The 15,591-nt window shown below is 46.3% G+C and overlaps 1 protein-coding gene across 2 annotated transcripts in view; it reads right to left on the reverse strand.

Annotated features, from left to right (window-relative positions):
* The window catches only part of ATP1A4 (ATPase Na+/K+ transporting subunit alpha 4), a 34,339-nt gene extending 24,801 nt beyond the window's left edge, over window positions 1-9,538 (reverse strand). Inside the window, exons 1-6 of one of the 2 annotated variants that reach the window (XM_002715242.5) lie at window positions 8,948-9,538; window positions 8,696-8,755; window positions 6,894-7,097; window positions 5,987-6,100; window positions 2,146-2,280; window positions 1,754-1,871 (exon numbers count right to left, since the gene is read on the reverse strand). In XM_002715242.5, coding sequence (XP_002715288.2) covers window positions 1,754-1,871; window positions 2,146-2,280; window positions 5,987-6,100; window positions 6,894-7,097; window positions 8,696-8,755; window positions 8,948-9,088 — 772 coding nt within the window. In that variant the 5' untranslated portion in view covers window positions 9,089-9,538. The remainder of the gene's footprint in view (window positions 1-1,753; window positions 1,872-2,145; window positions 2,281-5,986; window positions 6,101-6,893; window positions 7,098-8,695; window positions 8,756-8,947) is intronic. The other variant, XM_008264239.4, reaches the window with a different exon arrangement.
* Between the last annotated feature and the right edge of the window lie 6,053 nt (window positions 9,539-15,591).

The raw sequence follows: 15,591 nt of genomic DNA on the forward strand, positions 1-15,591 counted from the left end.
TTCCTCCAGGTCTCCCATGTGGATGCAGGGGCCCAAGGACTTGGGCCATCTTTTACTGCTTTCCCAGGCCACAGCAGAGAGCTGGATCAGAAGTGAAGCAGCTGGGACTCAAACTGGCGCCCATAAGGGATGCTGGCGCTGCAGGCGGTGGTTTTACCCGCTATGCCACAGCGTCGGCCCCTAATTTTATTTTCTAGTGGAGTCTTCCTCAGGCTCTATTTAGTCATTACATTACCCTTTTTTTTTTTTTAAAGATTTACACAGAGAGAGGAGAGGCAGAGAGGTCTTCCATCGATGGTTCACTCCCCAGTTGGCCTCAATGGCCGGAGCTGTGCCCATCTGAAGCCAGGAGCCAGGAGCTTCTTCCAGGTCTCCCATGTGGGTGCAGGGGCCCAAGGGCTTGGGCCATCTTCTTACTGCTTTCCAGGCCATAGCAGAGAGCTAGATTGGAAGTGGAGCAGCTGGGTCTCGAACCGACACCCATGTCGGATGCTGGCGCTTCAGGCCAGGGCGTTAACCTACTACACCACAGCACCGGCCCATCTTTACATTACTCTTACCCTGCAAGGTCTTTTAAAATTAAATAATTTGGGACCAATGCTTTGGCTCAGTAGGTAAAGCCGCCACCTGCGGTGCTGGCATCCCATATGGGCACCAGTTCTAGTTTTGCCTGCTCTACTTCTGATCAAACTCTGTGCTAAGGCCTGGGAAAACAGTTGAAGATGGGCCAACTGTTTGGGCCTCTGCACCCATGTGGGAGACCTGGAAGAAGCTCCTGACTCCTGGCTTCGATCTGGCCCAGCTCTGGCCATTGTGGCCATTTGGGGAATGAATCAGCAGATGGAAGATCTCTCTTTCTCTCTCTTTGTCTCTCTCTTGTCTCTCTGTAACTCTACCTTTCAAGTAAATAAATAAATCTTTTAAAAATTAAATAATCCGGTTAGTGGTAAGAATACGAGTGGTTGTTGAGTGCAGAGCAGGGTCTGTGGAAAGGACGTGGGCTTTGGAGCCAGAGCTCCACTGGAGTCCCAGGTCTTCCTCTTTGCTGATGGGTTGTGCTCTTGGACAGCGTGCTTCATTTCTTTGAAGCTTGGTCTTTTATGTGTGAAATGGGGATAATGCCTGTTTCATTGCATGGAATCAGAAGTGATATCTACAGTACTGGATACGTGCCAAAGGCTGAAGGGAAGGTTAATGCAATCACATGGAGTCCCTTGTTACCACTTTGGCCAGAAGCAGATCAAGGATGTCCTAGACTTTAGGAGCAAAGTGAAAATCAGAGTGGCAAGGTCTGGGTGGCCTCTCTGGTAACTCACGTTTTCAATGCCAATATCTCTCCGCTCTTAGAGAGGGGAATAGTGAGGAGACAGTAGTGCTTACCTTAGTAAAATAATGGCCCAGAAAAATGAATGAATTCCCTCCCTTTGGTGCCATTTTCAGCACATAGAACAGTCTATTCACTAGCTAGAGGGAGAGCTAATAATTATGGGATACTTACAATGTACAGGCCTGTGCTAAGCATTTTATATTGCTCATCTCATTTAATCTACACAAAAATCTATGGGGTAATAACTTTGGGTACTACTATTGTGCGGCTTTGACCTTTCACTAAAGATCGCGTAGCCTGCGGGTGATGGAAAACTAGGCTGTTAACTAGTTTCCCGACACCAACATCCTTAGAGGAGAGAGCTCTTGATGTCTTTCTGTTTGGGTTTGTGCTTTGGAATCTGTGCCACTGGGATGTGATATTCACCTTCTACACAATTGGTGGAGAAGAAGCAGATGTTGCGGGTCTCCAGGGGATTCTCGTGGGTGAAGTCAGGAGAGCGGGACTGGGGCTCCGACTCCCCGGTCAGGGACGAGTTGTCCACCTGGGATGGGGGGAGGATAGGTCATAAGGGCAGAGGTCCAGAGCATGGGACAAAAGGCAAATTCACTGATAAAGACAACTTTATCTGTGGCTAACAGCATCACCACTGACAAGGAGTCCAGAGACCAGTGCCTCATGGTCTCTAACTCGAATTGCACTTGTACCTCCTCAAGGTTCTGAATAATAAGATCACACTTCCTCTAACTGAGCCCACGTCCCTACTGGCTCTGAAGACCTGCGTGGCCCCTGTCCCAAGGCTTTCCACAACCCCTCACCTTACATCCTTGTGAAGAGATGAGCCGCAGGTCGGCAGGGATTCGGTCTCCCCCTTTCACCTCTACCAGATCTCCCAACACCACATCCTTTACAAGAATCTGCATCTTCTCCCCACCTCGGATGACCAGAGCTCGCTATGGAAAGATAATGCAGGGTGGTTTTCACAGCCTTCTGCTGGGGCTGGCATTGTGGTGCAGTGGGTTAAACCACCACTTATGGTGCCGGATCCTATATGGACGCCGGTTCGAGTCCCGGATGCTCCACTTCCAATCCAGCTCTCTGCTAATGGCCTTGGAAAAAGCAGTAGAGGATGGCCCAAGTGTTTGGACACTTTGAGGGTGACCCAAATGAAACTCCTGGCTTTGGCCTGGCCAAGCCCAAGCTATTGGCAGTTGTTTGGGAAGTGAACAAGTGGATGGAGGATCTCTCTCTCTCTCTGTCTCTCTCCCTCCTTCTCTGTAACTCAGACTTTCAAATAAATAAAATATTTTTAAAAATCTTTCTGCTTCCCCTACTCTGCCCCTTATCCTACAACTTCCCATTCCTGGTCTCCTTCCTTCTGATTCCCCTCCTTTCTTACTGTGCCACCAGTGATAATACCATTTTTTTTTTTTTTTGACAGGCAGAATGGACATTGAGAGAGAGAGACAGAGAGAAAGGTCTTCCTTTGCCATTGGTTCACCCTCCAATGGCCGCCACGGCCGGTGCACTGCGGCTGGTGCACTGCGCTGATCCAATGGCAGGAGCCAGGTACTTATCCCGGTCTCCCATGGGGTGCAGGGCCCAAGTACTTGGGCCATCCTCCACTGCACTCCCGGGCCACAGCAGAGAGCTGGCCTGGAAGAGGGGCAACCGGGACAGAATCCGGTGCCCCGATCCGGACTAGAACCCAGTGTGCCGGCGCAGCAAGGTGGAGGATTAGCCTAGTGAGCCATGGCGCCGGCCAATATCATTTTTTTTTAAATTAGTTTTTAATTTATTTGAAAAGTTACAGAGAGAGGAGGAATCACACACACACACACACACAGAGAGAGAGAGAGAGAGAGAGAGAGAGAGAGAGAGACAGAGAGACAGAAACAGAGAGAGAGAGATCTTCCATCTGCTGGTTCACTCCCCAAATGGCCCCTTCAGCTGGAGCTGGGCCAGGCTGAAGTTGGGAGCCTAGAGCTTCTTTCAGGTCTCCCACATGGGTGCAGGGGCCCAAGCACTTGGGCCATCCTCCACTGCTTTTTTAGGCACAAAAGCAGGGAGCTGGATTGGAAGTAGAGCAGCCGGGACTTGAACCAACACCCATGTGGGATGCTGGTATCACAGGCAGAAGCTTAACCCACTGTGCCACAGCGCCAGCCCCCATAATATCATTCTTAAAGATTTTCTGATAGATTGTAATTTCCACCATTGCTGTCTCCATGGCGTTTTGCAAAGTGACTTTGATGCTCCTCCCACTACAAGATGGCACCCATCTCTCCACCCCTAAACCTAGGCTTGACCCACAGCATGTTAGCAACTGTGAGACAAGCAGAGGTTTAAAAAGAGTGTCATGTTGGAGCTTGTCCTATGTTACAGAGAGCCCCTCATGCTCAAGCATGAGCTGGCCTCCCAGCAGATGGGGCATCGTGAGAAGAAAGGCCCAGTTGTCCCAGTCATCCCAGCTGAGGCCCTACACATGTGAATGAGGTCATCGTAGACCATCCAGCACCAGCGGAGGTCAGCTCAGACCGGAACGTCCAGCCATGATAGCTGAGACATCGCATGCTTGGTGTTTTTGTCCCCTCAGTGTCGGGATGATTTATTGGGTAGCAAATGCTAACTGCTCATCTCTGAGGTCCTAGTTCAACACTACCACTACCATAACACTTTTCCTAGAACCTATGCTTGGAAGAACTAAGGTATGCTGATACAAAATTGAGAGGAAGATTTTGAGCTCCAATGCTAGAACAGGATCTGGTTGTTGGGAAATTTTTGAGTGAATTTCTTTACAAGTTTCCAGCCCTGGGCTGAGGCCTCCCAGTCTGCTATCATATTATTTCCAGGTGTCTTTAAAAAACGTTTTGTTTGAAAATAATCTAAAAAGTTCAGAAAAGTTGCAGGAAGGAAAATATTTAGATAGCCTATCCAGATTCACCCATCCACATTTCACCACATTTGTTTTGTTGTTTGTTCTCTATCTCAATGTGTGTGTGTGTGTTTAATTTTCCCCTTTAGCTATATTAGGGCAAGTTATATATATCATGATCTTTTATCCTAAATACTTCAGGATACTTGCATTTCCCAAGAATTAGGATATTCTCTAATATAATAAATTTATTATAACAAAATTATAGATTTCGGTTAAGTCTCACATTGATATATTTTATGTATTTATTTGAGAGGTAGAGATACAGACAGAGAGAGGGAGAGGCAGAGAGAGAGGTCTTCCACCCGATGGTTCTCTCTTCAAATGGCTGTAATGGCCGGAGCTGCGCTGATCCAAAGCCAGGAGGCAAGAGCTTCCTCTGAGTCTCCCATGTGGGTGCAGGGGCCCAAGGACTTGGGCCATCTTCCACTGCTTTCCCAGGCCATAGCAGAGAGCTGGATCAAAAGAGGAGCAGCTGGAACTAGAACCGGCGCCCATATGGGATGCTGGTGCCGCAGGCAGAGGCTTAACCTACTGTGCCGTAGCACTGGTCCAGAAACAATACTTTATTGCTTGTATTCCCATTTTGTCAATTGACTAAAAATATCTTTTAAAGCATTATTTTTCTCTCTGGCAGGGAGTCAGGTGTGGAGGGTGAGCACTGCATTTAGTTGCTGTGTCTCATTTCCACAGCTGCTGCCTTTAATATCATCGACATTGGAAATTCAGGCTCCCGACCAGCCCCTGCCTTGTTTCTTTTTTTAAAAATATATATATAGGGGTCGGCACTGTGGCATAGGGGTAAAGCCACCACCTGCCGTTCCGGCATCCTATATGGGCGGCAGTTCGAGTCCCTGCTGCTCCACTCCTGATCCAGCTCCCTGCTAATGCACCTGGGAAAAACAGCAGAAGGTGACCTAGGTGCTTGGGCCCCTGCACCTATGTGGGAGACTGGGAAGAAGTTCTTGGCTCCTGACTTTGGACTGGCTCAGCTCCAGCCATTGGGCCATTTGGGGATTGAACCAGCAGATGGAAGATATCTCTCGCTTGCTCGCTCTAACTCTGCCTCTCAAATAAATAAATAAATAAATATATCTTTTTAAAAAATCAGAATGTTGCCGGCGCCGCGGCTCACTAGGCTAATCCTCCGCCTTGCGGCGCCGGCACACCGGGTTCTAGTCCCGGTCGGGGCACCGGCTTCTGTCCCGGTTGCCCCTCTTCCAGGCCAGCTCTCTGCTGTGGCCAGGGAGTGCAGTGGAGGATGGCCCAAGTACTTGGGCCCTGCATCCCATGGGAGACCAGGATAAGTACCTGGCTCCTGCCATCGGATTAGCACGGTGCGCCAGCCGCGGCAGCCATTGGAGGGTGAACCAACGGCAAAAGGAAGACCTTTCTCTCTGTCTCTCTCTCTCACTGTCCACTCTGCCTGTCAAAATAAAAATAAAAAAATAAATAAATAAATAAAAATAAAAAAAATAAAAACCAGAATGTTGTCATCTGGGGTTTATATGGTGCTTTATAGACTGGACTGCTGCATAGATGGTACTTCCTCAGGTCTTCAGTTTTCCAGGTACTCTGGGGCCTGATACAGTATCCTGGCCCTCTCATCACCAGCTCCACTCAGCTCACTTGTCATAGGATATAATTCTCCAAGGGACTTAATAATTGTGTGTCTGGCCACCTTCTACATCTCTTCTCTCTAGATCCTCACACATCAGGCCTACCTGCGGCACCATGTTCTTAAAAGACTCCATGATCTTGGAACTCTTGGCCTCCTGATAGTAGGAGAAGCAACCAGTGATGATGACCACGGCGGCCAGCACAATGCCCAGGTACAGCTGGGTGTGAAGAGACAAGGCATTGCTCAGTGGGTGCCTCTCCTCTGCTGCAGGCTCAGACATCAGCTTGCAAGGGTGACCGTCATTTCTCCGGGTGACAGAAACCACGGGACTGAGTTGCAGAGCAGAGGGGCTGTGAAGAATGGGTGGTGGTGGTGCTAATGTGTGGGGAGGAGAAGAAGAGGTTAAAATGCTGGGAAAAGACAGGGACTGCAGGGGCTGGCGTTGTGGTGCAGCAGGTTAAGCTTTTGCCTGCAATACCGGCACACCATTTCAGATTGCCGGTTCAAGTCCTAGCTGCTCTTCTTCAGATCCAGCTCCCTGCTAATGTACCTGGGAAAGCAGCAAAGATGGCCCAACTGCTTGGGTCCCTGTACCCATGTGGAAGACCCTGATGGCTCCTGGCTTCAGAAGCTTGGCCCAGCCCTGGCCATTGCGGCCATTCGAGGAGTGAACCACTGGACTGAAGACTTCTGTTTCTCTCTCTCTGTCAGAGACTCTGCCTTTTGAATAAATAAATCTTTTAATCTTCATTCAAAAAAAATGGGCTACAAAGCACTTTGATGATCAGTTGGGAGGATTATCAGAGGGGAACACATTTCTGGGAAAAATTACGCATTTTGGGTGTGCTCAATCAGTAACTTTCTAGATCAAAGGTTAAGGGGAACAGGCTGGACCAAGGCCTCCCTAGAAATTGCTGCGAGTGTGGGGGATTTGGGTCAGAGGACTCCAGAGTGCCAGGCTGCTGAGCCCGAGGGGGAGCGGGGGCTGGGCACTGACTGGACAGACTCACGTTATCTTTGCTGGGGTCCTCATTGAAGTACAGCTGAATGCCATAGGCCACGAAGCAGAGAATGGCACCTGTCCACAGCAGGAGGGAGAAGCCACCGAAGAGCTGTTTACAGAATTTGACCCATTCTGGAGTGGTGGGGGGTGGGGTAAGCACATTGGGTCCATTTTGTATCAGAAGTCCTTTTGCCCTTTCAGGAGTGTGGCCCTGTGTGGAGAAGGAAAAGGAGTGGCTGCTGTGCTGTGAAGAGCGCAGTGGAGGGGAACCTGCCATTCATAGCCCCTTTGATGGGGACAGAGAAGCTCCCTGGAGGCCAGTCTGGAAGTTCTTCTTAGGTAAGGTGGGACTTAGAAACTTGCATTTTTGAAGGGCTTGCGGTTACTGTGCTTACATAGGAAGGGTTTTTGGTTTATGGATTGATTCACAAACCTTTTAGAACTTGACCTGCTGTTAAATGGCCTCATTCCACAGGTGCTAAGGATGACAATGGCCCCTATTCTTAAGGAGGTCAAGTGAGAAACACATACAGATAATCATGATATCATGCGCAGTGTAACCGTGAGATAGAATATGCAATGTTGGGGCTAGCACTGTGGTGCAGCAGGTTAAAGCCCTAGCCTGCAGTGCAGGCAGCCCATTTGGGCACCAGTTCGAGTCCCAGCTGCTCCACTTCCAATCCAGCTCCCTGCTAATGCACCTGGGAAAGCAGTAGAGGATGACCCAAGTCCTTGGGCCCCTGCACCCACGTGAGAGACTCAGGAGAAGCTCCTGGTTCCTGGCTTCAGATCAGCTCAGCTCAAGCCGTTGCGGCCATTTGGGGAGTGAACCAGCAAATGGAAGACCTCTCTTTCTCTGCCTCTGCCTCTCTGTAACCCTTTCAGATAAATAAAATAAATATTTTTTAAAAAAGAATATGCAGTGTTGATAACACAGGAGTATTGACACCCACGTGTTGACTCTACACCTTAGAAAGAGGCAAAAACACCCATTTAAGACCTAACTGCCTAGATTGTCATTCTAGTCTTGTGCATAAGCTTATTTGCTTTTTCCTCTCAATGAAAATGATAATAGAAACCACAAATCCCTACCAACCATTCCAAACTTCCCACTGAAAATGTGGGTGGGTGGGTAGGGTCCCAAGGCCCTTTTGGGGCAGGACGGTGTCCCAAGGCCCTTTTGGGGCGGGGCGTCCACAAGATCAATTTTTCCCAACAATACTGAATCATGCTGGCCTTTCACATGCTCATCCTAAGAGTGTGCAGTGGAATTTCCAAAGGCTCCATGGCATAGGATGTCATGACAGATCCAGTACAGCAAAGATATGAGAAACCAACTGTTTTCTATTTCAAAGAGTTTTACAGAGATGTAAGCTGTCTTGAAAAATACAATTATCGGTCACAAATTATGCTAACATATACTGGGCTTACTCCTGTTATTTTTAAATAAGCTTAGAAGTACTTTTTAAACTTCTTGATTTTAAAATGTAGATAGATACAGCCCACATAAGCAAAATATCTTAGTGTCTTTGACAAATTATAGGCATGACCCAGGGTCCTGCATACAACAAATTGGAAGGGACCGCCCTAAACTGTTGGCATTCACTTCTCTAACCCTAAACTTTCTTTTGGGTTGTTGGCACCATCATATTCTTCCAAGTGGTGTGGCACTTGGCCAGCTTGGGGGTGAGTGAGAGATCAGAACGTTGGACTTGAACTTAGGAGCTTGATTTCTGGTTCTGCCTTTGTCTAGGTACCCCCAGAGTTGGCGTGGGGATCGCTGCCTCCTTTAGGGAGTTCCTCACTCACCCTTGACAGGTCCACGGAATACTTGGCACTCAGTTGTTCCAGGGTTAATCTGTGGTCATCCTGTGGGGACAGGAGCATTGGTGAAGGAGATACAGTGAGTGGGGGTCATTTCCTCAGAGGTGGGGAAGAAGAACTGGGAAAAAGAGGCAGCTCTGGCCTGGGAGCAGGGTAGTGCTAGTTCTCCAGGAAAGACGTCTAAAGGCTGAAGGCGGGGCAGGGTCTTCAGAGGGCGGTCTGTTGGCAGGTTCTCACCAGCACCACCTCCTGCTTCAGTTCCTCCACATTTTTCCGCTTCAACTTCCTTTTCTGAATAGGTTTTGGCCTCCTTTTAGGTCTTGGGCTTGGATTCCTCTCAGAAGGACTCACCGTCCCTTTCTTCCCCCCAAATCCCATAGCTATCTCTAGATACAGCTGACCCAGCTCAGCTGATGGGAAGAAAGCAAAGAGGGCGAGGGGAGAGAGAGAGAGAGCAAGGAGGGCACACGGGAGAAGGGGGGTGAGGACGACGGGGCAGCGAGAGGAAAGTGGGGGGTGGATGAAGAGGGAGCAAAAGGAAACGGAGTCTGCAGGAGGGGCCTGGGCAGGGGGCAGGAAGGCGCAGAGGACAGCAACAAAGGCAGGAGGAAGCGGCGGGAGTGAAGTTCGGTTAAGGCGGCGACAGGGTGAAGAGGTGGAGTTGAGGGAATGAAGAGTGATAGCCTTGGGAGACAAGTGGAGGATGGCGAGGTGCCCGAGTGATGAGGGTGCTCCGGGTGCTCCACAAGTAGGAAATGCAGAGGTGCGGAGAGGCCACCACGAGTCCCCAGCCCCAGCCCCCGTGGGTGCCGCAGCAACGGCCCAGGTCTGGCATCACAAAGGGCCCAGGAAGGTTCTAACCGAGAATCCAGAAGTCTCAGTCTGCTGGAGGGTGCCGGGGGCAGGTTCTGCCACAGGGAGAAGTTCAGTGAGGGTGCAACTAGAATAATGCTCCCGTGTGGTCCTGCGGACTTCTGACGCTTAGAGGGATCCCAGGTGGCTGAATAAAGAATAAAGCACGTACTCTGTGTGTGTGTGCCTCCGTCAGTATTTTTTTTTAAAGATTTATTAACCTGAAAGTCAGAGTTACACAGAGAAAGAAGGAGAGGCAGAGAGAGAGAGAGAGAGAGAGAGAGAGAGAGAGGTCCTCCATCCGCTGGTTCACTCCCCAATTAGTCACAATGGCTGGAGATGCGCTGATCCAGGAGCCTCTTCCGGGTCTCCCATGTGGGTGAGGGGCCCAAGGACTCGGGCCGTTCTGTACTGCTTTCCCAGGCCATAGCAGAGAGCTAGATTGGAAGTAGAGCAGCCGGGACTCGAACCAGGGCCCATATAGGATGTCTGCACTGCAGGCGGCAGCTCCACCCTCTATGCCATAGTGCCGGCCCCATCCATCAGTATTGAGCTTGATCTTTTTTTTTTTTTTAATTAAGATTTATTTTAAAGGCAGAATTAGAGAGATAGAGATAGAGATAGAGATAGAGAGAGAGAGAGAGAGAGAGAGAGCAATGAATGAATCTTCCATTTGCTCGTTCATTCTCCAAATGGCCACAATGGACAGGGCTGGACCAGGCCAAAGCCAGGAGCCAGGAGCGTCTTCCAGGTTTCCGACGTGGGTGCAGGGGCCCAAGCACTTGGGGCATCTCCTACTGCTTTCCCAGGTCATTAGCAGAGAGCCGGATTGGAAGTGGAACAGCTGGGACTCCAACTGGTGCCCACATGGGATGCCGGCCTTGCAAGTGGCAGTTTTACCCTACATGCCACAACACTGGCCCCGAGTTTCATCTTCTAATTTTAGGAGCTCATCCAGCAGAATAGATGATACTGGGCTTTTGGAATCAGTGCTGGGTTTGAATCTTGGTTTTTCTACTTACCAGTCGTCTGGCTTTAGGCAAGTTGCCTAACCTTTCTGTGCCTCTCTTATCTAAGGGAGCTGTCATCTACTTTGTAAGGTGAGAAGAGTGAGGATTGAAGTGAGGGCACAAGGACTCACACTTGAGTATGTAGTAGGTGCTTAATAAATAGCTTGAATTCAGTAGGGGTAATTTGATTAGTAGTTTAATGTGCACTTTTCTCAGTGAGAGTAAAAATACACCTTTTCTCGTGATAACACTGTATTTCCCCACTAAAAGTGACATATTTATCTCTTCTGTTCTCTTCCTCCGGCATCCCAGTGAGTGCTTTCATGGTATTGACTTTGTATGTGTTTTACATGCAAATTATATTCCACCTTCTTCCAGGAAGGCTCTGAAGCCTCTCTCTATTTCTTTCAATTGTTTATTGATTTTTTTTGTCAGTTATGCACATCACACACATTTTCCCTTTCAGTCATTGGATATCTGTGCGATTGCATTTTGGTCTTATAAAAATGTGACTATTTCTGAACCCATCCATCTTGGTGTTCATGCAATCCTCCTTCAATATTCAGAAATAGAAATGTTCCCTTCTCAACCAGGATAAATGAATCTATTTCTTTAATGCATTGGATTTTTCTCCTCTATTAAAAATGTATACAATAAAAGTGAAAGTCCTGCTCCCTCTCCCTGCAGATTCCCTCTGCTGAAGTTACTGCTGCTAATGTGCTGTGTGTCCTTCCAGTCTTTCTTCTACGCGGATACAAATAGATCTCTAAAAGGAGGTATACCCTTTGCTCTTATGCAATCATTCCACTCTCACTTGTCACCTGTCATGGACACAAAGCTTATTTGTTCAGTACTTGCAAGGCGTCTCACTTTCTGTATTGACCATGTTCTGTTCAAGCATTCTGACCAGCAATGGATTTATAGGATATTTTTCCATTTATTTTTTTCATCACTGAGAACACTGCCACAGTGGTATCCTTGCCTATAGGTATGTTCAGGCCTTTGAGCTTCTATTTATGTAGAATCAATTTCCATTGCTGAATCACAGGGTACACTCATTTAAAATCTTAAAATATTCTGCTAGTTGCTCTTTAAAAGGGCCTCACCTATCTATGTCCCAGCAACAAGACGCAAGACTATTCCCACCCCTCACCTTTGATTCACTGGATGACCTTGATCATTTATTTTCTTTATACTTGGTGAGGTTCAGTATCTTATAGTTTTACCTTACATTTCAGTATTATCTATGTGAGCATTTTCTCTTATGTTTATGGGCTTTCTGCATTTCATTTTCTTTTTGTAAATTGTCATTCTTATCATTTGTCCAACTTCCCATTTTTTTTCCTTACTGATTTGTGCAATCCCTTACATATTACAAATATTTTCTCCCAATCTCTGTGTTTAATGTAGATAAGAAAATCCTTAAAAAGTAATGTTGTGGATAAAATTAAGATTGCTAAATTCACCCATGCATCATTTATGTGACAATTACACTTGGTCCAGCCTTGCACATGGAAGGTCTCCAAAAACAACTTTATGGAAATATCATCAACGGAAGTTATTTCTGGAAACCCATTCTGTTTCACAGATCTTAGTTCAAAAGTCCACCTTTTTAAAGAAGACTTCTCTGATGGCAAAATCCCAAGTAGTTGCTCCCAGCCTCGCCTCTCTTTTCATGATTTTGCAACGTTTCTCACCCTTGAGATTACCCTGCCCATTTGTCTGTTGACTTTGCTACCTGGGTCTCCAGGACCTTTGCTGGCTTGGTCGTGGCTCTGTCCCTAGCCCCTGGAACGGTGCCTGCACAGGCACCCACAATTCCTGAACTCGTGTCAAATGAGTGAAGAGTTTTCAGTTTCTATCTTTACATTTTTTTAAAAAAAGAGTATTTCTTCTTCTTCTTCTTTTAATTAATTTATTTGAAAGTCAGAGTTACACAGAGAGAGGAGAGGCAGAGAGAGAGAGGAAAGAGAGATTGAGAGGAAAGAGAGAGAGAGGTCTTTTATCCAGTGGTTCACTCCCCAATATGCCACAACAGCCAGAGCTGTGCTAATCCAAAGCCAGGAGTCATGAGCTTCTTCCAGGTCTCCCACATGGGTGCAGGGGCCCAAGGACTTGGGCCATCTTCTGTGGTGGATTGAGAAGGCCATGTCAAGATGGCCGCTGGCAATGGAGCCTGCCTGGCGCTGTGACTGGATGGCTTCGGAAACCACATGGCAACAGGCTGTGATTGGTTAGGGCATAAACCACCCCTTGACCACATTGGCTGCCTCGGCTATATAAGCTGCTGTACCAACTGAAATAAACTGTAATGTGGGCTGCTCGCTTCTGGCCCCCTTTCACCCGGCTCCCAGGGTCTGTGTGGCGACTCCGTGCCTCTTGCGCCCACCACGTTCCTCCTCTCAAAACGAATCCACAGCAACAATCTTCTACTGCTTTCCCAGGCCACAGCAGAGAGTTGGATCAGAAGAGGAGCAGCTGGGACTCAAACAGGTGCCCCCATAAGATGCCGGCGCTTCAGGCCAGGGCGTTAACCCACTGCGCCACAGTGCAGACCCCTCTATCTTAACATTTTGAAAATCATCGCTTTGGGGCCAGCGCAGTGGTGTAGCAGGTAAAACCTCTGCCTGCAGTTCTGGCATCCCATTTGGGAGCCGGTTGGAGTCCTGGCTTCGAATTGGCCCAGCTCCAGCCATTGTGGCCATATGGGGAGTGAACCAGCAGATAAAAGACTTCTCTCTCTCTTTACCTCTGCTTCTCTGTAACTCTGTCTTTCAAATAAATGAATACATTAAAAAATAATAAAATCATCACTTTTATCTGATGTGTTTTAAAATCCATTGGAAGAAATATAATAGTATCTTCTCTTCACTTGCTTCATAATTACTTATTAAAAAGCACTGATAATCTTTTTTTAAAAAAAGGATTTATTTATTTGAAAGCCAGAGTTACAGAAAGAGAGAGAGAGAGAGAGAGAGAGGGAGAGAGAGAGAGATACCTTTCATTTGCTGGTTTATTCCTCAAATGACCAGGGCTGGGCTAAGCTGAAGCCAAGAGCCAGGAGCTTAATTCAGGTCTCCTATGGGGTGGCAGCAGCTCAAATCCTTTGGTCATCTTGTGCTGCTTTTCCTAGGCCATTAGATGGGAAGTGGGGCAGCTGGGACACAAACCCGTGCCCATGTGGGATGCCAGCATTGCAGGCAGCGGCTTTACCTGCTAAGCTACTGATACTCTTGCCTGGGTACTCCTGCAGCTGAATGTCACATCCGTTATGTCATCTTCCATAAAAATATAGACCATAACTGATACTGGATTGACTCTTTTATAGAAACTTATTTTTATCTGTACTACATTCTGCCTTCCCAAACAGCATTTATGTTTAGCTTTCCATGTATACATGTTTCTCTTTATTTCTTTGTGCTGTCAAATTTTTAAAAATAATTGCTATATGCTGCACATATTAAATCTTGAGTGTATTTTGTTTTGGTTCTGGGGTAAATAGTAACTCTTTGTGTTTTTTTTTTTTTTTTTACTTTTATTTATTTTTATTTGTTTATCCATTTTTGGCAGTAAAACTTTTTTCCATTAAAATTCTTTTAATAGAAAGCTTTTATTTAATAAATATAAATTTCATAAGTATAACTTTTGGATTATAGCTGTTCTTCTCCCATACCCGCCCTCCCACCCCCAAATCATCCCACCTCCTACTCCCTCTCCCATCCCATTCTTCATTAAGATTCATTTTTAATTATCTTTATATACAGAAGATCAACTCTATACTAAGTAAAGATTTTAACAGTTTGCACCCACACAGACACACAAAGTATAAAGTACTGTTTGAAGACTAGTTTTACCGTTAATTCTCATAGTCCCTGTGCTATTTTTTCTATTTTTTTAATATGTAGGTATACATTTGATTTAAAAAAGTAAAAAGCAGAAACAGACAAACAAACAAACAAAAATAGCCCCAAAACAAAGCATAGTGCTGGTGCTGTGGTGAGTCAGGTTAAGCCACCACCTGCAATACCAGCATCCCGTATGGGAGCCAATTTGAGCCCTGACTGCTCCACTTCTGATCCAGCTCCCTGCTAACGCACCCGGGAAAGCAGCAGAAGATGGCCCAAGTCTCTGCACCCCTGCACCCATATGGGAGAGTTGGATGGAGTTCTGGACTCCTGGCTTTGGCCTGGTCCAGTTCCAGCCATTGCAGCCATTTAGGGAGTGAATCAATCAGTGGATCAAAGATCTATCTCTGTTTGTCTCTCTTTTTCTCTTTGTAACTCTGTCTTTCCAATCAACGATCTTTTAAACAATGATTTAAAAGATTAACACCTGTACTCTGTGTACTCTGTCACTTTGAAGTCATTGCTTCTAGGATTTTTTGTTGTTGTTTTTTGTTGCTGTTGTTGCTTTGGTTGGCTTTCTTGGATTTTTTAGGTAGTCATGTAGTTTACCCAGAAATATGTTTGTATTTCTTCTAGTTTGTCTCTCTTTTTTAGACATTTATATACAAACACATTTTCCGGAATTCTAAAACTGTTGCTGTTTTTGTTATAGTTGTTACTATTATTAGTTGTCTGGACTTCATCTCCTGTCTTCTCTGAACATGATGACATTTTCTGATACGCTTTTCCCTCCAGTGTTTTAATCAAGAATAGACACTGATAGCTTTTCCAGCATCACTTCACGTAGTCATTTAATCATTGTTCTAGTTAATGTTAGCTGTTATTGACATTTTCTTTATAATATGTTAACTTTGCATTCTACTGTCTGATGTATTATATTTGTACATAGAAGCTCATGGATAATGGAGTTTAAAAAGACCCTGCATAATAATGGAATTAAAAGATAAGTTTATTTTGATGCAAAAAAACCTGAAAACCATGCATATGAGAGGCTCTTCAATCAGTTTGTGGAAAATGTGTAGTATGAAAAAATCATGCGTGGATTTTGAAATCTTTGCACCAAAATAAGTTTATCTTTTAAATTCACTTTCCATTGACTTTTAAGTTGCATTTG

The sequence above is a fragment of the Oryctolagus cuniculus genome, chromosome 7 (assembly GCF_964237555.1).
Source record: "Oryctolagus cuniculus chromosome 7, mOryCun1.1, whole genome shotgun sequence".
In the NCBI taxonomy this organism is placed as follows: domain Eukaryota; kingdom Metazoa; phylum Chordata; class Mammalia; order Lagomorpha; family Leporidae; genus Oryctolagus; species Oryctolagus cuniculus.